Consider the following 25,660-nt stretch of genomic DNA (forward strand, 5'->3'; position numbering starts at 1 on the left):
TCTAAAAATTTCCCATAGAATGTCTAGCTCACAATTGTGGTAATTGATAGGAAACCCTGGAATTATGTAGCTTGTGGGTGCTGTTAGGATGGGAATTGGGGTAGTTGTAAATAGGTTCGAAGGCAAGGTGTGCCAAATGATTTTCTTCAATCATCTCTTATTATTAAAAGTCACACTGCACCGGGTTATAATCCAGCAGGTTTATTTGAAACCACAAGCGTTTGAAGCCCCCACTTACTAGCTGCCTGTTGACTTTGTTCACACCAGTTCAACGTCAGCACCTCCACATCACGTTCGCTCATTATGACCTTGCTGTGACCGATATGAATAGTTAGTGACCAACGTTGTGACTAACGCCTGTTCCTAAATCTTGATGATTATTTGAGCATTTAAAGTGACAATGCCAGTTTTTCTTGCCTTTAAAGAGATACCAAGGGGTTAAGAAACTTTCAGTCGTATTTGTGATTCTCTGTGAAATGAAATGGGTGATATATTCCCGTGCAATATTAATAGAAATTTCTGTATTTCAAATTTTTGACACTGTCAGAAACTCCATTACAATTTAGAAGTGTAATCTGATTTTGATAAGGTAAATAATTCCAGTTGTTTTAATCATTTGTTATGTCTTTGGCAAACTGTTAAATGTGCATTATATCTAACAATAAACCAGAATTTAGTGTATGGCTGTTATCATTTTGGATGATCTCAGTTTTGATCCTGGGCTTGGAGATTCTATCCGGATTAATGCTACAAGATTATAAAGTTATTTCATTTTTATTCCTTTGCTTGATTAAAATATAGGAGTAATTGTCCATGTACTAATGGTTATACATGATGTTCAGCTTCGTGTTTACAAGTTTGACTTTTTAAAAACTACTTCCAATCTTTCTTCCAGGTGCACTAGCTGAATGGTTGGCTGATCACCCAGTGATGATTAACAGTGTATTACCATTGGTACTGCATGCTTTGGGCAATGCTGAACTTTCCATATCTAGTGTTTCCACACTAAAGAAGATCTGTAGAGAATGCAAGTATGACCTGCCTCCTTATGCTGCTAATATTGTGGCCGTTTCTCAGGTAATGATCATCCAGATTTTATAAGCTACTTTGAAACAGTTAGACACTGCACTGATTTGCATTTAATGTACTGACATTTTGTTTTCTTTTGAAGTTCTTATGGTGACAACTTTAAAATGACAAATCAGATCTTTTGTGCTCGCTAACTATGGTGTTGAGCTACAATGAAATTAGAAACAAAAGCATAAATTCAACAGGTCTGGCTTTGATCAGTTCTGAAGAAGGGTCTTTGCACCCAAAACCTTATCTGTGCTTTTTCTCTGCAAATGCTATCAGACCTGCTAGTTTTTCCAGCAATCTGTGGTTTTGTTTCTGACTTCCAGCATCAGCAGTGCTTTGGGGTTTTTTTTGTACATTGAAATTGGATTCACCTAGATCATTCTATTTTTTAGCTGCCATAAATGCAGTGGGCCAAACAGCCTTGATCTGTGCCATATATTTTGTGTCTCTATTTCTTTGTTTATCTTCTAACAACGATATCACATGCAAGCCCAGCATTAGAAAGATTAGGTGACATTTGGGGCTGGATTTAATACCCACCCAGTGGTTGGATTGAAGGTTGCAGTGCATAAATTTTAGTGAATGGTGTTCCCGTCACCTATCAATAAGTCATTGAAGCCCTTAAGTGGGCAATTGATGTCTACTTAAGGTTCTCATCCCTTCATTGTCAGTATTAAATTGGCAGCAAGACAGCCCCATGCAAAGTGGTCAGCCAGGCTGGTAACCCTGTCTAAGATGTGAGAGGTGGAAGCTTTAATTTGTGCCCATTAACTGTCTTGGCTGTGTGCCCTGACCTTTTTAGAGGAGGGGAGTTTAGCAGATCCACAGTGTCTCATATTATTAAGTATTACTTTGGAGATTCTTTGCTGCCAGAATGTTCCAGGAGATATGTATTTTGGAAATTACCAACTTCCAGATGATGAAGAAACAAAAGAAAAGGCCATTGAATAGAGAGAAGACAAAATGTTTCTTTTTCTTCCAGTCCAATCCATTAGTTCCATGACTATAGTTCTAATACTGTTAATCATGGATGTGAAAATGAGAATAGGTCTTACTAGTAGACTTTGTCAAAAAAATCTCCCTCCCATTTTTTGTCCTGTACGAGAATTGCATTGATATAGGTAAATGGAAACTTGATTTCACAGTAGGCAATCAATGGTAGTCATCATTTTAAGCTTTTTTTGAAAACATTCCCACTGTTCAAGAAATGAACAGCAATGGTCAAAAATGTGAAAACCTGTTTTTGCCCCATATTTATGGTAAAAGAGATTATTTTAGATTTAAATGATGTTTAAAGAGCTGAGCAGAGAAATGGTAAGTGAGTTTTATTGTGTATCTGCATAGTGTTGGAACTCATTGGAATAAGAACTAGAAAATTAAAACTTCATCATTTATGTGCCTTCCTGAACTGCAACCTGTTTGAGGAGTCCACAGTAACTTATTGTTAATACTCTTTTTTTTAAGAAAAAAGAAAAGTCAACAGTTTGGGAACTGCAAAATTTCTCTTCACTTATTAATGATATACAATTTTACCTTATTTTCTGATTTCTTACTTTATAAAGTTACTGACACATTTCAGAAAGGTTTATTGGACTGTAATCATGGACAAAAAAATGGTTTCTGGTAACTCCCTCTTGTTTGCTGAGCCTGTAGTCAGTAACCCCAGTAAAACTAAGTTAGCTTGCTTACTCAACTCAACTCCGAAGGATTCCAGTCTAGAAGCTCGAGGTCTTAATAGTATTGTGCTACAGCATATAATATCTTTCTTTGCTTTTTCTTTGTTCTTAATTCACTTCAAAGTGACTGCTAATATATTAAGCAGAACTGTCTGGCAAACTGATTTAGTGAAATTGCTGTATTTCAACTGAGCTGTTATTTCAGGTTTGTTATTGAAATCAGTGGGTCTTTTAAGTCAAAGCCCCAGTTCTAATGTCAATTATTATTTGAACCAAAAGGCATTTCCTTCTAAAAATGCTTGCCAATTAATTGTTTGTCAGTGATGGATATGAGATAATGGGATGGAAATTGTAAAAGAGGAGACCCTTCAAAATTAATCTTCAATAAAATCATGACTCTACTTCCACATCAACTCTACTTTCCTGTCAATCCTTTAAGTGCCCAAGGATCAAAAATCTCAATCTGGAATATACTCAATGGTTGACTAGAATGTTGCATTCATTCATTTTTATAAAAGTTAGAAAGTCTGAGTGTTGAATTTGTGATATTTATTTAAATTTATATTACTGGCTAACTCCTTTTTTTCAGGAGAAGATTTTAACATAAACCACTATGTCCTAACATTGTTGTGAAGCTAGATAATTTCTATTCCAAGCAAAACATTTTTTTTTTAACCTTTTTTAACTTGACATCACCCTTTGTAAAACTGTTTGGTATTTCCAATTTCTCCAAGACTTCAATGTTTATACATGATGGTAATTAATTAGAAAGTGGATGCAACATTTATTTTGCATTTAGTTTGTAGCCATTTCCCCACACTTATATTATTATTAACTAATCCAGCCATTTATGCATCTATCAAATATTTGTATTTTTACATTTAATGTTTTATAATGGGTTTTGTTTAGGAATGTCTAAGTATTTTTAAATGCTGAGAGCAATTGAAAATATAAGTTGTGAATTAATTTGTAGTTCATATGATGTTCAATTTATAATTTAACTTTTCAGTCTACATATTTAAAAGTTTGAATGGGCCAAAAAGTGGCAAATGGAGTTTAATTTAGATAAATGTGAAGTGCTGCATTTTGAAAAGACAAATCAGGGCAGGACTTGTACACTTAATGGCAAGGTCCTGGGGAGTGATGCAGAACAAAGACCTTGGAGTGCAGGTTCGTAGTTCCTTCAAAGTGGAGTTGCAGGTAGGTAGGATAGTGAAGTAGGTATTTGATATGCTTGCCTTTATTGGTCAGTGTATTGACTATAGGAGTTGGGATATTATGTTTCAGCTATACAGGACATTGGTTATGCCACTTTTGGAATGCTACCTGCAATTCTGGTTTTCCTGCTATAGGAGGAATGTTGTGAAACTTGAAAAAATTCATAAAAGCTGTACAAGGATGTTGCCAGGATTGGAGGGTTTGAGCTATAGAGGGAGGCTGAATAGACTGGGGCTATTTTCCCTGGAGCATTGGAGACCAAGGGGCAACATTTATAGAGGCTTTTAAAATCATGAGGGGCATGGATAGGGTAAATAGACAAGGTCCTTTCCCCAGCATGGAGGAATCCAAAACTAGAGGGCACAGGTTTAAGGTGAGAGGGGAAGATTTAAAAGGGATCTAAGGGGCAACGTTTTCATGCAGAGAGGTGGGTGTATGGAATGAGTTGCCAGAGGAAGTGGTGCAGGCTGGTACAATTACAACATTAAAGAAGCATTTGGTTAGGCAAATGACTAGGAAAGTTTTAGAGGGGTATAGGCCAAACGCTGGAAACTGGGGCAAGATTTATTTGGGATATCTTATTGGTATAGATGAGTTGGACTGAAGGGTCTGTTTCCACGCTGTACATCTCTGGTTCCAAGTATCCAATTCACTGCCAGAGCTGGGTAAGTACATATTATTGCATGTAATTTTGCAGGTAGACGTGGAGGGAAAAGCACCGACCATATCTGAGTACTTCAGATTCATTTTGAAATATCAAGTGCAAGGTCAAATAATTGCATTTTCACATCAAAGGCATTACCTGTCTTTTTCATCTTTACAAGTGCTGATGGCCCTGTATTGTATTTCCAGCATTTATTCTATTTTGAAAAACCCTGAAACTATTCTTCATTTTTGATTTTGCCAAGCGCCAAATCAAAAAGGGATAAAAGACTGTTAGATTCAGTGTGCTTATCAGATGACGTATTCATGAAGAGTGCTGTGAAACAAGTTGGGAAGCAGGTGCACACATTAATGCTCTGTTTCTACCTGTTTCCACAAACATAGCTAATATGTGTATGAAGTTATTTAAAGGACTGAAATTTAGACTGATGTGAGACCTAAGGTTAAGAGAGAGGCCAGCAACCCTGAGGTTTTGTTATGATGTAAGCAAATGATAACCTGGAGTTTACTTTTGCTGTTGTCTTCCACAGGAGGTTTTAATGAAACAAATTCATAAGGTTAGTCAATTCTTAAAGCTCTTTGACATTTAACAAAGATAGAAATAAGGAATGTTTGCAATTGCTTTTATACCTTCATTATATTTATGTGTACTATTAAACCTATTTCATGACAATTGTGCTAAGTCCACCCAATAACACAAGAATTTCAAGTTAATTAAATATATGCTGTAGAATTAGCATTGAGCTGCCTCAATATTTAAGCTTAGAAAATAATTTAAACTAAATTTCTGGGCTGTATATGAGTAACTTCTAGTATTTAAAATTAATTTTAATGGAACAAAGGAAAAGCTTTCATCACAAAGCAGGACCATACCATCAAATACTGAATTAGGTTCTATAATTTTACTAAGTTATTTCTGAATGCAGATATAAGCTCTAAATATACCATATCTCTCTAATTTCCGTTTGCAAGTATATTTTTGATAATTTTAAGTGAATACTTCTGTTAAATAATTGATAAAATACAACTTTAGTAGGGCTCACAATTCACTTCATTGGAGCATTAGACAATGAGAGCAACAGAAAGCTATTAACCCCTGACTAACTACTGCTTCTAAGAGCTGCTTTATATAACACTTGTGTGCATATTTTATTGTGAGTGGTGGGTGCCACAAAGTTTTGAAGAGTCAACACTGATGTGTATTTCAAAATCTAGTGAGCTATACAAGTTTGTACTGTTGTCTGTTGTCTGAGTTTTGTTGTGTGCTTTTTTAAAACTCTTATTTCAATAAAAGCCAACACTTAACAACATATGAAGCATTTGTCAAAACATTCTAATTTCACTGGTTTCATTTTTATTTGGAACTGCAAACATTATACATTGTTTTGAAGATCTTCAAGCTTCTTCATCTATTTTTCTTCACTGAGTTTTTTCATTTCTCTTCCCCTTTCTCAGACAAGTCAGTGTATGTGGCTGATGCAGGCACTGGGATTCCTACTCTCTGCCCTCCAGGTGGAGGAAATCCTTAGGAACCTACATTCCCTCATCAGCCCCTACATCCAACAGCTGGAGAAACTTGCTGACGAGCCGGTATGTACGATGAAAAGCCAGCAATATCATAACATGGCCTGACTTAAGGATTGCATGCCTCTTTTTTTTATTATTATTATGTGATTCACTTGTTTTTGTCTCACATCCAATCCTTTTATTTTGACCCTATTTATCTTAAATTTCCCTCCTCACTTTATACAGTGAGTGTTTTTATTCTTTATGTTGGCCTCAAAACAGTGTTCATCTGCTAATTGAAATTCCAACAGCCCAAAATTCCAAAAAAGTAAGTTATCAGTATTCAAATTCTTGTACGGTATTCATTTTGCACGAATCAGTTTACAGTTAATGCAAGTTACTTGATTTCTAATGTGTGCAGGTGAATTTGACTCTAATACAAAAATGCATCTAACATTTGCAATACTAACATTGTGATTAAAATGCAGTAAACCTCCATTTTATTACACTGCTATATTCTGCAAAGAATTTTATTTCCTTAATGGCAATACTTTTTCAATTCTTAGAGCAAGCTTGTTTTTAAAATCCAAATTGCTAATTGTTTCCTGATCAACTTTGAAGTTCCAGGAAGGAAAGACTAGGAGAGGAAGCGCAATACACTGAAATTCCAATATTGGATCACCCAGTTTAGAAATAAACTGAATTTTGAACACCTCCAATTGTGTGTTTTTTTTGCTACACTGAATGATAGATTACCTCATGTGTATCACGCATACAAAAAATCTTTTCATAATGTTTTAATGTTACTTTCCATAAATCTCAGTGATATCCTCTGAGCTATCTTTCTTTTACTATTTAATACTCTGTTTCCCCTCACCTCTGCATTTAGCTGGTTTGTTGCTTGCCTGCATAGCATTTTACAGTTTTTCATTTGATAATAGGCTTAATTACACATAGTTTTGTAATATAATGATTTTGTAGCATAATGAGTGGGTTATATGAATCAAGTGTGCAGAATGATGCTGACAGCATGAGTCAGGTCTCGCAATAGCTATGAAAGTTCATGCCATATACTCGATATAGTATGGTGTCCCTCAAGCTATATAACCATTTCACTTCTGTCTCTGTCTGTCCAACAAAAAGAGGTGCTTATTGTCCCTCTTGCCTATGGCTAATTATTTTACCTTCCATTTAAGAGTGTCCTGTCAGTGCCTTTTAACGTTAACCTAACATCTCAGGACTTCAGTTTCCCCACTGTTATTAAATTGTTAGTCTCACCATGGAAAGTTACAAGTCTTGCTACTGTTCTTGGATTGTCTTCCAAATTTCTCAATGCTACTCACGAGATCATTGAATTCTGTGGAACAAAATTCTACTCTGCTGTCTATCTGGCAATTTGATTTTCTTGCTTTTCTCCTGTACCCTTTTCAAATTTTACTGTTTAAAACAGTTATTTACAAACCTTTTTGAATGCTGGTTTTGAATTTTGCCTCTGCCACTGTTTAATGTGTATTAATATTTCTCTGCATATACAACCACTTCTAAACCTGCCTTTTTGATGATGAACTTAAAATTGATTACAATTATGGTGTAGATTGCTAACTAGTATGCAGAATCTTGAATTTCCTTTTGGCCTTTTTCTTCCTTTGGCTTTTTCAGCATCATGTAGGTTGCCACAATGTTGGTTGACCACCTTCAAATCATCAATTTTTGGGATTTGGTGAATGATTTTACAGCCAGATGCCCTTCCTAAGACTAACCCTCCCCATTATGCACCAGCACCTGTATGCACCAGCCTGTCTTTTTGGAGGCTGGATTCTTCTGTGGCCCATAAGACCTGGAGTAGGTTTGAATCTGCAACATTTTGACTCCGATGCGGTGTAGTAACATGTGATCCATGTTCTAGCTCCTGTGCGATGCTTGAAGCTGTGTATTTTGTTGACTTAATCAATCTAAATTTTTGTGCAAATCATTATGGAATCTTCTGCTTAGACTTCTTTTCCTATTCCTGTTTTATAATTCAATAAATTTGGCAATCTTGCGCTTAGTTTCTGTGTTATTCAAGAATAAATTAAAATAATTCAAACAACATTGACTACTTTCACTTTACTAAGTGTCATTGCATCTAAGCACTCATAGTTTCACGTTTATGTGTGCGCAGTTTTGGGCCCCATATCTCAGGAAGGATATATTGGCCCTGGAGCCATTCAGAGGAGGTTCACAAGAACGGTCCTAGGAATAAGAAGTTTGATGCATGAGGAATGTTTGACAATTCTGGGACTGCACTCAATAGTGTTTAGAAGGGTGGGGGTCTAACTGAAATTTTGAGAATACCGAATGGTTTGGACAGAGTGGTTGTTAGAAAAATGTTTCCATTGGTAGGCGAGACTAAGACCTGAAGGCACAGCCTTCGTGTAATGGAAAGACCTTTTAGAATGGAAATAAGGAGAAACTTCTTCAGCCAGAGAGTGGTCAATCTATGGAATTCATTGCCACGAAGGCTGTGAAGGTCAGGTCAATGAGTATATTTAAGACGGAGATAGATAGGTTCTTGATTGTCAAGGGGATCAAGGTTTACAGAGGGAAAGTGGAAGAATGATGTTGAAAAACTTATCAGCTGTGATTGAATGTTGGAGCAGACTCTATGGGCTGAATGGCCTAATTTCTGCTTGTATGTCTGATGTGCAGGTCAGGTGGCGACTTATTCTCCTCCCCCTAATTAGGGGAAGGTTGTCAGCTGAAAACCAGGAATGTAAAGTCCAACAAATAAATCTGCTCAGGTTCAGGTGGAAAGGTTTAGGGGTGGGTATCTCTAGTAAGAATTCTCCTTCCTGATTTTGGGGAGGGGAAACTCCAACCAGAAAGTCTGTCCCCTTGGGTACTCCACCTCTCAAGTACTTCCCACCATGTCCATGCTGGTCTTGCAGCCAGAATTTCTAGCTGCACTACCAGTCATCCTGCACCCTCTCCTCCTACCTTCACTGCTAGGACTCTGCATGTACCTGTGGTCTGAGGCTCTTAATGCAGAACCATGAGCACTAGTAAATGGGCCAGCCAATCAGATCCTCAGGGATCTCCCTGAGGCAGACAGAATTCCTCCCTTGGTCAGGACTTTCTCTCTCAGGAGGGGGGAATTCTATCTGTAATCAATCACAATTCTGCAGAATATTAGCTGGCTTCAAAGGCATGACAACTTTTTTTTAAGGTTCATGGGATGTGGGCATTGCTGGCTAGATTAGCATTTATTACCATCCCTAATTGCCCTTGAGAAGATGATTGCCAAATTGCTGGATCCTTGGCTGTCTTTTTCCTGTAAAATTTTGTGTTTCATCCGACAATTGGAGATTATTCAATCACACTCCTGACTTTGTCAACTTCTGGTCAGTGACAAGAAGGATTTTTATTCACTCGTAGGATATGGCCATCGCTGGCTGGCCAGCATTTATTGCCTGCCCTTGAGAACTTGGCGGTGAGCTGCCATCTTGAATCATTACAGTTCACATGCTGTGGGTTTAACCACAATACCATTAGGGAGGGAATTCCAGAATTTTGACCCAGTGACAGTGAAGGAACAATGGTATCTTTCCAAGTCAGGATGGCAAATGGTTTGGAGGGAAACTTACAGGTGGTGGTGTTCGCATATATCTAATGCCCTTGTCGTTCAGGTGGAAGAGGTTGTGGGTTTGGAATGTGCTGTCGAAAGATCTTTGAGTTTCTACAGTATATCTTGTTGATTGTACACACTGCTGCAACTAAGCATCAGTGATGGAGCACATGGGTGTTTTGTGAATGTGGTGTCAATCAAATGGATTGCTTTATTTTGGATAATGTCAAATGTCTTTAGTGTCGTTGAAGCTGTGGCCATGCAGGCAAATGAGGAGTATTTCATCATACTCCTGACTTGTGCTGTGTAGATGATGGTCAGGAGTCAGAGGTACATTACTCGCCACAATATTCCTAGCCTCTGACTTGCTGTTGTAGCCACTGTTTGTGGTGAGTCCAATTGAGTGTCTTGTCAATAGTAACCTCAAGGATGTTGATAGTGAGGGATTCAGTGATGGTAACATCATTCAGTGTCAAGTGATGGTGGTTTAAGATTGTCTCTTATTGATGATGGTCATTGTGTGGCATGAATGTTACTTGCCACTTGTTGGCCCAAGTCTGGATATTGTCCAGATCTTGCTGCATTTGAACATGGACTGCCTCAGTAACTGAGGAGTTGCAAACAGTGCTGAACATTGCACAGTCATTGTGGCGAACATCTCCATTTCTGATTTATGATGGAGGGAAGGTCATTGAAGCAGCTGAAGATGGTTGTGCCTCTATCCTCACCTGAGGAACTCCTGCATAAGTATCCTGGAGCTGAGATGATTGGCCTCCAACAACTGCAACCATCTTCCTATGTGCCTGGTATGATACCAATCACTGGAGAGTTTGCCCCGATGCCCATTGATTCCACACTTAGTCAAATGCAGCCTTGATGTGAAAGGCTGTCACACTCCCCTCACTGCAATTCAGTTCTTTTGTCCATGTTTGAATCAAGGCCGCAAATAAGGCCAGGAGCAGTGTGACCTGGCAGAACCCAAACTGAGTCACTGTGCAGGTGCTGCTTGATAGTCCCTTTGAATACCCCTTACTCATGATCCAGAGTAGACTGATGGGGTGGTAATTGGTTGGGTTGGATTTGTCCTGCTTTTTCTGTAAGGGACATACCTGGGCAATTGTTGGGTAGATGCTGGTGTTGTAAGTGTACGGTGAAGGTTTGGTGAAAGGAGCAGCATGTTCTGAAACACAAGTCTTCAGTACTGTTGCTGGATTGTTGTCAGGGCTCGGAGTCTTTGCAGTATCCACCACCTTCAGCCATTTCATGATTTTGGCGTCAGCTGCTTCAATCTGCAAAATTGCAAAATCTTTGTACAATCATCAAGAACGTCCTTACTTCTAACCTTATGACAGAAGCATTTTCATTGAAGCAGCTGAAGATAGTTTGGACTAGGACATTCGTCTGAGGACATTCATGATATCGCATGGAATGAATTGAATTGGCTGAAGTCTAGTATCTGTCATGCTGGGGACAATAGAGGAAGCAAAGATGGATCATCCATTTAGCATATCTGGCTGAAAATTGCTGTGAATGCTTCAGCCTTATCTTTTGCATTGATGTGTTAAGCTCTTCCATTGTTGAGGATTGGAATATTTATTGAGCTGCCGCCTCCAGTGAATTGTTTAAATGTCCACTACCATTCATGGTTGGATATGGCAGGACTGCAGAAGACTGGATTTACAGAGCTTAGATTTGATCTGTAATTTGTGGGATTGCTTTACTCTATCTATCACTTGATGTTTGGCATGCAAGTAGTCCTTTTGATAGCTTCACCAGATTGATATCTCATTTTTAGGTATGCATGGTGCTGCTCTCTCGGACTCTTGACTGAACCAGAGTTGATGCCCTGGCTTCATGGTAATGGTTGAGTGAGGAATATGTTGGACCATAAGGTTGTAGATTGTGCTGGAGAACAGTTCTGCTGCTATTGATGGACTACAACATCTCATGGATGCCCAGTCTTGAGTTGCTAGATCTGTTTGACGTTTGTCTCTTTTAACATAATACTACACTACATACTTGAGCGTATTCTTAAAGTAGTTAGTAATGCTAGTCAATATCCTTTGAGATGCTGGTTGCCCAGCATGTATAGTGTGAATGTTACTTGCTCCTTATCAGTCCAAGCCTGAAAACTTTCCAAACATTCCTGTATTTTGGCATCAGCTGCTTCAATCTGCAAAATTGCAAAATCTTTGTACAATCATCAAGAACGTCCTTACTTCTAACCTTATGACAGTAGCATTGTCATTGATGATGCAGCTGAAGATAGTTTGGACTAGGACATTCGTCTGAGGAACTAATGCAATGAGGTCCTGAGACTGAGATGGTGGACCTCCATTAGTTGCAACCATCTTCCTTTGTGTCTGATATGACTCTTAAGCAGTGCTGTGTTTTCCCCTGATTCCTATTGACTCGAAGTTTGGTAAGTCTTTTTAATGTCACACTCCATGTAATTGTGTTGTGAAACGCAATTACACTCCCCTTACCTCTGGAGTTCATCTACTTTATTTAGACCAAAGCCTTAGACGTAAAGAGCTGGATTGTCCTGATAGAACTCAAACTGAGCATCAGGGAGGAGGAGGTTTTTCAGCAAGTTCTGCTTAATGGCGCTGTGACAATAAATCCCATCAGTTTTTGATTGAGAATATTATAATAATAGCCAAGTAATTGGCTAAGCTGGATTTTTCTTGCTGCTCATACACAACACATACTTGGACCATTTTCCACATTTACTGCCAGCATTGTATGTGCACTAGGATAGTTTGTTTGGGTTGTGGCAAATTCTGGAGAACAAGTCATTGGTACTATTGCCAGAATGTTGCTAAGGCCAGTAGCCTCTGTTGTATCCATTGCCTTCAGCCATTTATTGATATCGAGTGGTGTGAATCAAATTGGTTGCCATTTGGCATCCATGATGCTGGGGATCCCAAGAGGAAACAGAGGTAGATCATCCACTCGGCATCTCTGCCTAAAGATGGATACGGTTGCTTCAGTGTTGTTTTTTGAATTGATATGCTGGACTGTCCCATATTGATCTATCTCCAGTGAAGAGTTTAGTTGTCACCACCATTTCAGAACTGGATGTGATATAGTTGTAGAATTTAGTCATTTAGTCCTGTTTAGCAGCTGCTGCTACTCTGCATGCAAGTGGTTCTGAGTAGCTGTGTTAAGTTTGTATTTCATTTTTATGATTTCATTATCACCATTAAACTATTACTTTTAATTCCAGATCTGATAATCAAATTCAAATCTCAGTAGCTATCAGAGTAGGTTTCAAGTCCATCCTAGATGACTAGTTCATTGACATTACCATCATACCACTGCCTACACGAAGATAGTGAATGAGGGATAGGGGCATAGCTCCATTCAATTAATGCTTCATGAAGCATTAGAAAATAGATGCAGGAGTAGGCCATTTGGCCCTTCGAGCCTGCAGCAAGCACTGACTGACTGCTGGGAAGGATTGCATTGACCTACAATGAGACCTGCAGTATGAAAAAGTTTGTTCTGGATATTTTGCACATCAGTAATGGCAACAAGGATTCTTCTGCTTTGTGCAGAAATTTTAAGAGGTGTTCAAAAGTAAGGAATGTTGACGAAAGTAAATAAGCTATTGGGCAAGTCAGTAAGAGATTGATTTATGATAACTAACAAAAGAATTATTGAGTGATGAAGAAAACCTTTAGTATTGTAATGACTTTTAATGATCTGTATTGCTTTGTCTGTAAGGGTGACAACCAGATTTAATTGTAACTTTCAAAAGGACATGCGTTTGGGGGGAAATAAAGAGCAGCAGAACTATATAGGGAATTTCTATTGGGAGCAGAACTGTTTGTATAGCTCTTTTTAAGGTACAAGCACAATGAGCCAATTCACTACTGGAAACAAAAAATGCTAGAGATCACAGTGGATTAGGCAGCATCCATGAAGAGAAAACAAGCTAATGTTTCGAGCCTAGATTACTTTTCTTCAGAGCTGAAGTGAAATGTGGAAGGGGCAGCATTTATGGCATAGTTTGAAGGGAAGGAGAGAGGATAGATGTTAGCGTGCTGGGGAAGAAAGGATATTGATCGTTCAGATTAAGTGATTGGAGCCAATTCACCACTTCCTGTGATATAAAATCTTATGGTTCTATGATTGCAACTTCCTTGTATATTTTCTACTTCCACAGTTTATATAGGGATGACTTTCGGCCATCCAAGACATTGGAAATTTCTATGTTAATTTCCAAAAAATAACTTGATCCCTCCCCTACTTTCCAGTTCATAGCTTAGCCATTACAAGCAAGGGTTATCAGCCTTTATCTAGTGGTGGTAGTATTCAATGGATTGTAATTTCCCATATCCCTCATCATAGTTGCTTCTTTTCGTTATTTGGCTCCTTGAACTCCATCTGTCTACTGTCTCTAGATTCCAAAACACACTGATATGTTGAGGATTATTCCAGTATTCCTCCTTTCAATTTCTCTTCGCTATCTTCTATCTTGTCATATTTGCCTATGTCTTTTTCCTAATGTTGCATTCGACTGATACTCTTTGTGATCTTCTTCCAACCTCTGTTCAGCTGTGTCTCTGACCATACCAGACATGTATCATTCATGAGCTTATTATTTCAAGCCCTCTGGGTCAATGAATTCCTTTCTGCACTTTTATGACCCTGTCTTCAGGTTCTTGATGAAAACACAATGCTCACTGTAACCCTGTATGAACTCTTCAGTTTTGCCAATTGAATTATATCATTAATGCTGACAAAAGTTGTAGATAAAATTAAAGCAGTCATCTGTACATATTGAGGCCCTGATTTACATATATTTATAAAATTTATAATCTCTGGGTTTTTTTTTTGAAGATCCTGATTTTTTTTTTCTCTCTACTTTTTAATTAAAATGGCTTGCTGCCATTTCAACCTAAAACTGAATTGGCACTTCTCCCTACAAAAGCTTAATTTTAAGAGGTGTGTATATTTGGGTTGAACCTCAAACATCTTTTATAGGCCTTGGCCATTTCACATTTTAACTCTAATTGTGACTGTTGTGTAGACTAACCCAGCAGCCATTTTGAGGCCAACAAGGTCTTGCAAATAGTATGTGTGATCAATGATGAATTAACTTATTTTCTGATAGTATTGGTTGAGTGAGGAATGCTGATCAGGATTTGGAAAAACCTGAGTTTTTAAATAATCTCCTGTTTCACAGAGAGAATGGCATACTCTCTCACTTCTTGTGGTCAGAATGTTTTGTATGGAAAGAGGTCGGTCTTACCCTTGGAGTGTGAGTTCCAGCTTAATAACGCAGCACAAGCGTTTGTGAATTCAAAATATAGATTTTGTTTTTGTGCCCTTGCCCCAAATCAACAAAATATTGCAAACCCTTCCATGCATGTCTGCACACAGTGCAAAAATTGAATGAAGAAAATGCAATTGTACAGGTTGTTGTTAACTTAGTCTCTGGTCTACAATTACCAGTCTTCCATGTGACAACTCTATAATTTATTGAAATAATTTAGTGCTTTAAAATTGAAGTGAGAATCTTGTAAAGGTTTTGTATAATTGATTTATCTAGGAGTTGGTTCTCAGATAAAATTTGAAACTTGAACATGTGAAGTACTTTGGCCATCTGATGACTTACAGTGATTAAGAATCTGGTGCTCGGTTAATAGTTTTGATGGATCTGTCTGCAAACAGCTCTTAGCCTTTCTGCAGTCGTACCATGTGTTTTTTTTTCCCTACAAATTCAAGGTCTTCTTTTCATGTTGACTTCACATCCTGAATTGAGGGTTGACATGCCTGAGGCCCACCCAGTGTTATTTGGATGGGGAACGCCATTGTGTAACAATGTGAAGGTGCTAGTAGCCACTCCCCTCCATCTGCCACAAATTGTTTTGATCTTCTGTTTTGTTCAGTAGGAAATATTGCAAAAGCATTCTTGGACCTTTCTTGTGTTGGCCACTCCTTAAAGTGACATATGAATTCTACTGGCTGTCTGATATTCTAATGGGATGCAGTTTATATAAAAAAAGGTCCCAGTTTAGGCAAATGAGGAAGAATCTTTTTCTTTGGGGGGACTTGAGAATATTCATCCTCAGACAATGCTTGAGGGAGGGGCCCTTGACAGAAAATGATATTCATTGAGGAGGCATGGGGATGGTGCAGGAATGTGAAGTTAAAGCAACGATCAGTCAGCCATGATCTTATTGAATAATCATCAGGCTAGATGATTGAAACAGTCCGCTCCTCCTAATTTGAACATTTGTGTGAAATATTGAGGATTTTTGTAACTCAATAATTATTACCTACTCGCTGTTTCTAATAATTTCTGTATTTTTGACACCAGACTGTTGGCAGCAAAAACAGAAATTGCTGGAAAAAACTTTCCACAGACTCTATCAGACTTGCTGACTTTTCCAAGCAATTTCTGTTTTTATTTCTGTTTTTGTTTCTGATTTCCAGCATCTGCAGTTTTAAAAAAAAATTGTCGTTTCTGATAATGGTACACTTTAAATTTGATGCTGTGTAGAACAGATCTTTTCTTTGTTTGTGTCAGGGCTTTCTTGTGTTTTCAGTGTTGCACATGTAAAAACTGCAATAGTTACAGTATCTTGTCATACATAAATTTTTCAGCATTTTGGTTTTTTTTTCAGTCTGCATGGCAGCTCAGCAAAGATTTTTTCTAAAAATGTATGATTAAATTATGTCAACCTGTCAAATGAATTGAATTCATTTGTATAATGTGAACTTCTCCTGTTTTAAATTTGATTGCAACCTTTCACTTAGGTTGACATGCAAATGAAAAATTTTTTAGGTGTAGAATATAAAGCATTGCAGACATCGCTTTCTTTTAGACATGTTAATACTGTAGTCTTTGTATTGATGTAAAGCAGTTTCTTACAGCATTGATGCTAAAGCCGTAGTGGCAATCTTGGGGGTAGGGCCGTCATTCTGCTTTGTTTTGCTGTCCTATTAAATCCTAGCTCTGAAATATTACAAAATTATTTTGTAAGAAACTACAATTGTACACTCAGTTCACTCTTAGAATATCAATTGCTGCTTTTTGACAAATGTTTTGCAGTCTAGTTCAGCTGAGAAGGTTAAAACTTGTAAATACAGAATTCGAACTTTTCCTAAAACCACTTGCCTTGCCTTGATCCAAACAAACTTTTTAAAAATAACGACAAATTGCACATGTGGGCATCTTTAATCTTAAACATGCTCAAAGTAGTTTTTGAACAATAACAAAGACCTCTATTTCAGATGTGTAAATGCATTCCATTCAGTTTATTGATATTTTGAATATCATTTTGATTCACAATTCTGTCTGTTTATGATTAGCTGCAGCAGTTTAAGCTAAATAAGTTGAATTCTGTTCCCTCTACATGTTTTGAAGTTTTTTTTCATTTAAAAATGTCATCTGAAGGCCTTGGTCATAGCAACAAGTTCTAGCGAAGCGATGTTAACTCGTCCATTTTAGAAGTGGTCTTGATCTGTTACACACTGTTAACTATTGTTAGTTGTCCCTGATACAATGGCAGACTAAAAATTGAAAGGTAAGGAAAGTAAATGCCTCTTGAGATTATTTATTAACGTTATTCAAAAAGTGCTTTATTCTTAAATGCAACCCAGAGAAATTAAGATGCATCACCGCAAAATGAAGTATTATCTGCTTTATTGGATCAAATCCAACCAATATCTAGAATACTTAAATTGTAACATTAAAATTTAATAAGCTATCTTCTGTTGCAGTCATTGCAGAGGTGTTTTCTTCATAATATGAAGCATCATATGTTTGGCAGTTTTGCTTTTTTTTTTAAATACCAAGGTGGTGATGAAGTCACAGTGTTACAACACACAGGAGGCCATTCAGCCTGTTGTACTTGTCCCTTCACTCCAAATTAGTCATTCACATAGTGCCATTTCTCTAAGTTCATAACCCTGCACATTTTTCTTTTTCAGATAGTAAATCAATTCCTTTTTGAATTCCTCAATCAAACCTAACCCTACGGCGCACACTAGAAGCATATTCCAGATCTGAACATGAGAAAAAGTTCATCCTTTTATCTCAGTCATTTCTTTTGCAAGTAACTTAAATCTGTGCTGTCTCATTCTTGAATTGTCCATCAGAGGGAACACGTTTTTCCATCTGCTTTTGTCCACATTCCTCACGATTTTAAATAAATCTATCCGATCTCCTCTCCAGCATTTCTGCTCCAAGTTAGTGATCCCACTTCTCCAAAGTAAGTGAAATTCCTCATCTCTGGAGCCATTCTTTGAATCTTTTCTGCATTCTCTCCATGCCTTTGTATTGTCTGAAGTGTGGTGCCCTTAATTAAATGCAATACTCCATTTTAGGTTAAAGCAGTATTTTACAGAAATTTAATACAGAGCTTCCCAAAGTGGGGGTCAGAACCCCAAGTAGGCTCCCAAGCTAAACTTTTGAGGTAAAAATGTCTGAGATAATAACAGCTGCTGTAAAGTTTGATCCATGTTATAACAGTTGTGCTCTAAGGTTCTCTGTTCACCCAAATTGGCCATGAGTGTTTTCATGCCTCAAAATGGGATCACAGTGGGGAAGAAATTTGAGAAACACTGATTTATCACAATCCCCATGTATAATGTCCCAATAGCTAGTAGATAAAGCTAGAAACGTCAATAGTGATAATACAGAGTTTTAAAGGCTCTGAATATGGATGTGTGTAGCATTCCTAATACAGTGAATAAATTGTTGATCGAAATAAATGTATGTAACCTACAAAACAGCTACAAGAACATGGATATAAGGTGATCAAAACTGAGAGCTCAATATTGAAGTAACTGACATTCGAAAAAGGCAAGAAGCTAGGAGAAAGTGGTAGCTATGATAATTAAAGATGTTATTAACAGCATTCAATCTAGTTTTATTTCCTTCTCACCTCTGAGGTCTGTGCATGGCAATGACATTTCAAACCGCTAGTCCATTTTGGGAATAGCGTTGGCATGCGCAGACCCTCAGATTGGCTGCACAGTCATGCAGTCATCTAGTACAGTATTAAGACTTGACCTTGGCTTGAAAGAGCAAGACAGAATCTGTTTATTTTTGAGGTAAGAAATAGGACAACTAAGAGGTCATTGGGAATAGTTTATAGAACCCCCCCCTCAAATTAAAAGTTAAATGGAGCATGTAAGAAAAGTATTGTAATAATTAATGGTGACTTTAATGGAGATTTAAATTGGACAAATCAAATTAGCAAAGGCAGTCTTGAAAACGGATTCCTAGTGTATTCAGAGCAGTTTTCTACAGCCGGATATTATAGAGCCTGTGAGGGAGCAGATTATTCTAGAGCTGGTAATGAGCAATATTAGTAACCTCACAGTAAAGTAACCTCTCTGTGACAGTAACCATAACATGATAGAATTTCATATTTACTCTGAAGCAGAAAAATGTGGGTCTAAGGCTGCTGTCTTAAATCTGGATAAAGATAATTGTAACAACATGAAGGCTGAGCTAGCTTGTGACATTATAACCTTCAGAACTTTAAATGTTCATAGACTGAATGAATAAAAAACAAGTCACACATAACAATAACTCTGTCTATATGGAATAAACAGTTAAGGAACAATGACAAACTGTACACAGCAACTTAAGAAATTCGCCATCTCTTGGTGAGATTACATAAATTAAACTGCTTTGACACTTGCTTGCTAAACCGGATGCTTTATGAGCACAAAGAACATGGATTGTCCTGCAGAAGAATTTAAGGAGTTAATCACGGGAAAGTTCTGTTTTTGAATAGACATTCAATGCCAAATATAACAAGAAACAAAGAAATTACCTTTGCTAAGGAAGCAGTTTTGCAGTCTTGTAGTAACCCGGATAAGTGACTCTAAAGAAACTATTAATGTATCACCTCCGACTGAAGGATGAAAATCTGTATAAGAATACTACTTTTCCCTACAATGTATTTTGATCAAGATTGGATAATTAATTTTTTGATTACAACAATGTGTAAACAACATTTTATACAATTTCAGAATAATCTCCCTGTTCTTAAACGCTATGCCTGAGCTAGTAAAGGGAGGGGTACTAATCTTTCAAAACTCCTTAGATTTGGAAAATTTGGGATTGGAAAATTGCTGTTGTGACACTTGTTCAAAAAAGGTGGTTTGGGAGAGGTCAACAATGAAACTGACGCATATTGATAGGTTAGCTTGTCATTGGGAAAATGCTAGTATATTGTAAAGAATGTAATAGAGCATTTATTAATACTTAATACAATTATGGAAACTCAGCCTTGCTTCATGAAGGACAAATTATGCCTGACAAATTTATTAGAATTCTTTGAGGTGATAGCAAACAGGAAAGATGTAGGGGACCAGTAAATGTAATGCATTTGGATTTCTAGATGGTTTTCAATAAGGTACTGCATGCACGGCTAGTTAGTAAGTCTTTAGCAAGCTGGGAACAGCAGGGGCCGGGGGAAGTATTTTCAGGATGTCAACCTGTATCGAGTGGAGTATCACAGGAATCAGTGCTGGGGTCGCAATTATTTAGAATATACATTCATGACTTGGATAAGGGAAGTGAATGTGCAATCACCAGGTTTGTGGGTGAGTTAAAAATAGGTGGGAAAGCAACTTGAGGGTGAACATGGAGTCAACAGAGGGGTATTGACAGGTTTAGTGAATGAGCACGTACTTGTCAGATGGAATATGGTGTAGGAAAATGAGATTATGGACTTTGGCAGGAAGAATAGATGACTTAAACGTTATTTAAATTGAGAATGACTGCAGAAAACAACACTATAGAGGGACTTTGAGAGTTCTCGTGCATGAATCATAAAATAAAGCATATAACTTCTTTAGGTAATGGGAAGGCAAGTGGAATATTGAACTTTATTTCTAGAGGAAGGGAGTGTAAACAGAGGGAAGTCTTGCTAAAGCTATATAAGGCATTGGTTAGACTGTACCTGGAATTTTGTACACCGTTTTGGTCCCCTTATCTAAACAAAGATATACTGGCATTGAAGACCATGAAGATTCACTTGATTGATCCCACTCATATGGGGACCTATATTTCCTGGAGGTCAGATAACCTAATTGAATAATGTCAGATTCTTAGGAGGCTTGACTGGTTTGATGCTGAAAGGTTGATTTCCCTTGAGGAATGAAAGACCAGAGGGCATAATCTCAGAGTAAGGGGTCATCCATTTAAGATCATGATGAGGAGGAATTTTTCTGAGGATAGTGAATCTGTGGAATTCTTTACCACAGCAAGCTGTCCCACCTGTGTTGTTTAAAAAAAAAGTTTAAGGCTGAGAATAGACAGATTTTTAATTGAAAGGAATCAATGATTATGATAAAAGGCAATAAAGTGGAGTTGATTGTCAGATCAACCATGATCTCATTGACTAGCAGAGCAGATTTGATGGGGCAAATAGTCGTCTTCTACACCTATGTCTTATGGTCTTTATAGTCTCTTATTGGTTGGGGAGTGTCATGTGGTCATGCTGGTCAGCTTGCTGTCATAATTAAAATCAGCCATCAATAGTCAGGGGTAGCGCATAGCCCCCTCTGTTGATCATATCTGTGCTAGAAAATTTTCGCACATTTTGTTAGCATTGGGTTTAATTTTATAAGTTAAGTGTATGTTGCTTTATTGAAACGGAAGCAGGAATTGCAGAAGAGGCTCAGCGGGTCTGGCAATATCTGTGGAGAGAAAGCAGTGTTAACATTTCAAGTACAGTGACCCTTCAGTTCTGAATTTACTCTTCTTTCTGCGGATGCTTCCAGACCTGCTGAGTTTATCCAGCAATTCCTGGTTTTGTTTGTTTTTTGCATCTGTGTTTTGTTGTACTTGTTGCTTTATTAATTTCTTTTGAATGTTTGTAAGCATATGATACTTTATGTATTTCTTTTATGTGAGTTTTTAATACATGAGAAACAAACGAGAGGCGAAAGTAGAAATTGGGCTGCACCAAATTGATGCAGGGAGATCAGGAAGTAGCTGAAGAACTTAATAAATACTTTGTGTCAGTCTTCACTGTGGAAGTCATGAGTAATATCCCAACAATTAAGGAGGGTCAAGGGACAGAATTGAGTATGGTAGCCATTAAAAAAAAGCTGAAAAGTCTAAAAATTGATCCATCTGGCCCAGATGGGCTACATCTAGAGTTCTGAAGGCATAGCTGAAGTAATAGCAGAGCTGTTAGTTGTAATCTTTCAAAAGTCACGAGTCAGGGAAAGTCCCAGATGATTGAAAATCACTGTTGTAACCCCCCTTGTTCAAGAAAGGATCAAGACGAAAGATGGAAAATTATAGGCCGATTGGTTGTAGCTAAAATTCTAGAATCCATCAATAAGAATGAAATTTCTAAATTCTTGGAAGTGCAGGGTCGGATTAGAACAAGTCAGCATGGATTTAGTAAGGGGAGGTTTTTCCTGACAAACCTGTTAGAATTTTTTGAAGAGGTAACATGTAGGTTAGACCAGTGAAAGCCAGTGGATGTTATCTATCTAGACTTCCTAAAGAACTTTGATAAGGTGTCTCATAGGAGGCTGCTGAGCAAGGTGAGGGCCCATGGTGTTCGAGGTGAGCTACTGCCATGGATTGGGGATTGGCTGTTTGACAGAAGGCAGAGGGTTGGGATTAAAGGTTCTTTTTGGGAATGGCAGCTAGTGACAAGTAGTGTTCCACAGGGTTCAGTGTTGGGGCCCCAACTGTTCACTTTATATATTAATGATCTGGATGAAGGGACTGGGAGCATTCCAGTGAAGTTTGTCAATGATACAAAGTTAGGCAGACAGGCAGGTAGTTCTGAGGAGGTGGGGAGGCTGCAGAAAGGTTAGACAGTTTCGGAGAGTGGTCGAAGAAATGGCTGATGGAATTCAATGTGAGCAAATGCGAGGTCTTACACTTTGGAAAAAAGAATACAGGCATGGATTATTTTCTAAACTGTGAGAAAATTCATAAAGCCAGAGTACAAAGGGATCTGGGAGTGCTAGTCCAGGATTCTCTAAAGATTGATTTGCAGGTTGAGTCCTTGATTAAGAAAGCAAATGTAATGTTGTCATTTATCTCAAGAAGGTTGGAATATAAAAGCAGCAATTTGCTACTGAGACTTTATAAAGCTCTGGTTAGGCTCCGTTTAGAATACTGTGTCCAGTTTTGGGCCCCACACCTCAGGAAAGACATACTGGCACTAGAGCATAGGCCTAACATACAATGAGTGGCTGAGGATCCTGGGATTGTATTCATTAGCATTTAGAAAGTTGAGGGGAGATCTAATAGAAACTTACAAGAAAGGGTGGACGCTGGGAATTTGTTCCCATCAGGCGGCGATACTCGGACCCGTGGGCACAGCTTTAGAATTAGACGGGGTCAATTTAGAAAGGAAACGAGGAGACATTTCTTTAACCAGAGTGTGGTGGGCCTGTGAAATTCATTGCCACGGAGCGCAGTGGAGGCCAGGACGTTAAATGTCTTCAAGGCAGTGATTGATATATTCTTAATCTCGCAAGGAATTAAGGGATATGGGGAAAGTGCAGGTAAGTGGTGTTGAAATGCCCATCAGCCATGGCAGAGTGGACTCGGTTGGCCAAATGGCCTTACTTCCACTCCTATGTTTTATGGACTTGTGGTCTTATGGAATAGGCTGAGGCTGTTTTTCCTGGAGGGTCAGAGGCTGAGGGGTGATCTTAGAGGTTTATAAAAACATGAGGGGCATGGATGGGGTAAATAGACAAGATTTTTTCCCTGGGGTGGGGGAGTTCAGAGGGCATAGGTTTAGGGTGAGAAGGGAAAAGTTTAAAAGGGACCTAAAGGGCACTTTTTTCACACACAGGGTGGTGCATGGATGAAGTAATCTGCCAGAGGAGGTGGTGGAGGCTGGTACAATTACAACATTTAAATGGCATCTGGTTGGGTATATGAGTAGGAAGGATTCAGGGGGAGATTAGTCGAGAATGTGGTGCTGGAAAAGAACAGCAGGTCAGGCAGCATCTGACGAGCTGGAGAATCAACGTTTCGAGCAAGAGCCCTTCGTCAGGAGTTTATATTACACTTGGAAGCAGTTGAGCTAAATAGCATGTTTTCAAATTTTAATCTTATGTTATCTACATAATTGCTATGAATATGCTGGTGATAAAGTAACTGAGTGCACCAATAATAGAAGCAAGAAAAGTGACTGCAATTTCAATGAACAACAATGCTTTATGTTACAAACACCGCTTATGATATTAATGACATTTACCACCTAATTTTTCACAAGTATTTTAATAAATAAGAAAAGTCAGATTATTTCATAACGTTATATTTGATGAGTGATCCACTTCAGAAATTAGGTGACTATGGTAATTGAACTTTGCCAGAGTGGCTAACAGTATCATCCATAATGTCAAAAGCTTCATTTTACTTATTTTGGCAAATAAGGTTAATGAGAATTTAGAGGGATTCTACAAATTAAGGACAAAAGGGTAACTGGGGAGAGATTAGCAAGGCTGCCTATGTGTGGAACTGCGGGAGATAGGAGAGATATTAATTAATTTTATTTTAGTGTTTACTGTCGAGAAGGATATGGAAGATAGAGAACATGCAGAAATAGCACTGTCTTGAGAAATGTCCATGTTATAGAGGTGGTGTGCTGGATGTCTTTAAACACAAACTTGGATAAACCCTTGGGCCTTGATCCGGTATACCCTATAACTCTGTGGAAGGTACAGAAGTGATTGCTGAGCCCCTTGTCGAGATTTATATTATCAATAGCCACAGGTGAAGTGCTGCTCAACTGGAGACTAGCTAACATGGTGCCACTACTTAATAAAGGTGGTAAGGAAAAGCCAGGGAACCATAGACCGGTGAGCCTGGCATTGGTGGTGGGCAAGTTGTTGGAGGGAATCCTGAGGGAATTGGAAAGCCAAGGACTGATTAGGGATAGTTAACATGGCTTTGTGTCTAAGAAATCATGTCTCATGAAATTGGTAGAATTTTTGACAAAGTAACAAAGAGGATTAATAAGGGCAGAGCAGTGGATGTGATCTATATGGACTTCAATAAGACATTCAACAAGGTTCCTCATGGTAGACTGCCTAGCAAGGTTAGATCCCATTGAACAGCAGGAGATCTAGCTATTTGGAAACAGAACTGGCTTGAAGATAGAAGGCAAAAGATGGTGGAGGAGGGTTGCTTTATAGACTGGAGGCCTGTGACCAATGGTGTGCCACAAGGATTTGTACTGGGTCCACTACCTTTCATCATTTATATAAATGATTTGGATGTGAACATAGGAGGTATAGTTAGTAAGTTTGCACTTCACACCAAAATTGGAGGTGTATTGGACAGCGAAGAAGGTTACCTCAGTACAGTGGGATCTTGATCAGATGGACCAGTGGGCTGAGGAGTGGCAGATGGAGTTTAATTTTAGATAAATGTGAGGTGCTGCATTTTGGAAAGGCAAATCAGGGCAGGACTTCTGCACCTTAATGGTAAGATCCTGGAGAGTGTTGCTGAACAAAGAGACCTTGGAGTTCAAGTTCATAGTTCCTTGGAAGTGAAGTCATAGATAGTTAGGATAGTGAAGGAGGCGTTTGCTATGCTTGCCTTTCATTGAATTAAGTATAGGAGTTGGGAGGTCATGTTGTGGGTGTACAGGATATTGGTTAGGCTACATTTGAAATACTATGTACAATTCTGGTTTCCACTGTTGTAGGAAAGATGTTGTGAAACTTGAAAGGGTTCAGGAAAGATTTACAAGGATGTCGTTAGGTTTGGCGGATTAGAGCTATAGGGAGAGGCTGAATAGACTGGGGTTGTTTTTCCCTGGAGCGTCAGACGCTGAAGAGTGACCTTATAGAGGTTTATAAAATCATGAGGGGCATGGATTGGTAAATAGACAAGGTCTTTTTCCCCAGAGTGGGAAGCCCAAAACTAGAGGGCATAGTTTTAAGGTGA

At 38.2% G+C, this 25,660-nt stretch overlaps 1 protein-coding gene across 1 annotated transcript in view; it reads left to right on the forward strand.

Moving 5' to 3' along the window:
* Positions 1–25,660, forward strand: part of ipo13b (importin 13b) — a 208,565-nt gene that overhangs the window by 123,255 nt on the left and 59,650 nt on the right. The window contains exons 8-10 of the mRNA XM_072573267.1: positions 896–1,077; positions 5,165–5,191; positions 6,090–6,224. Coding sequence (XP_072429368.1) covers positions 896–1,077; positions 5,165–5,191; positions 6,090–6,224 — 344 coding nt within the window. The remainder of the gene's footprint in view (positions 1–895; positions 1,078–5,164; positions 5,192–6,089; positions 6,225–25,660) is intronic.

The sequence above is a fragment of the Chiloscyllium punctatum genome, chromosome 7, assembly GCF_047496795.1.
Source record: "Chiloscyllium punctatum isolate Juve2018m chromosome 7, sChiPun1.3, whole genome shotgun sequence".
NCBI lineage: Eukaryota > Metazoa > Chordata > Chondrichthyes > Orectolobiformes > Hemiscylliidae > Chiloscyllium > Chiloscyllium punctatum.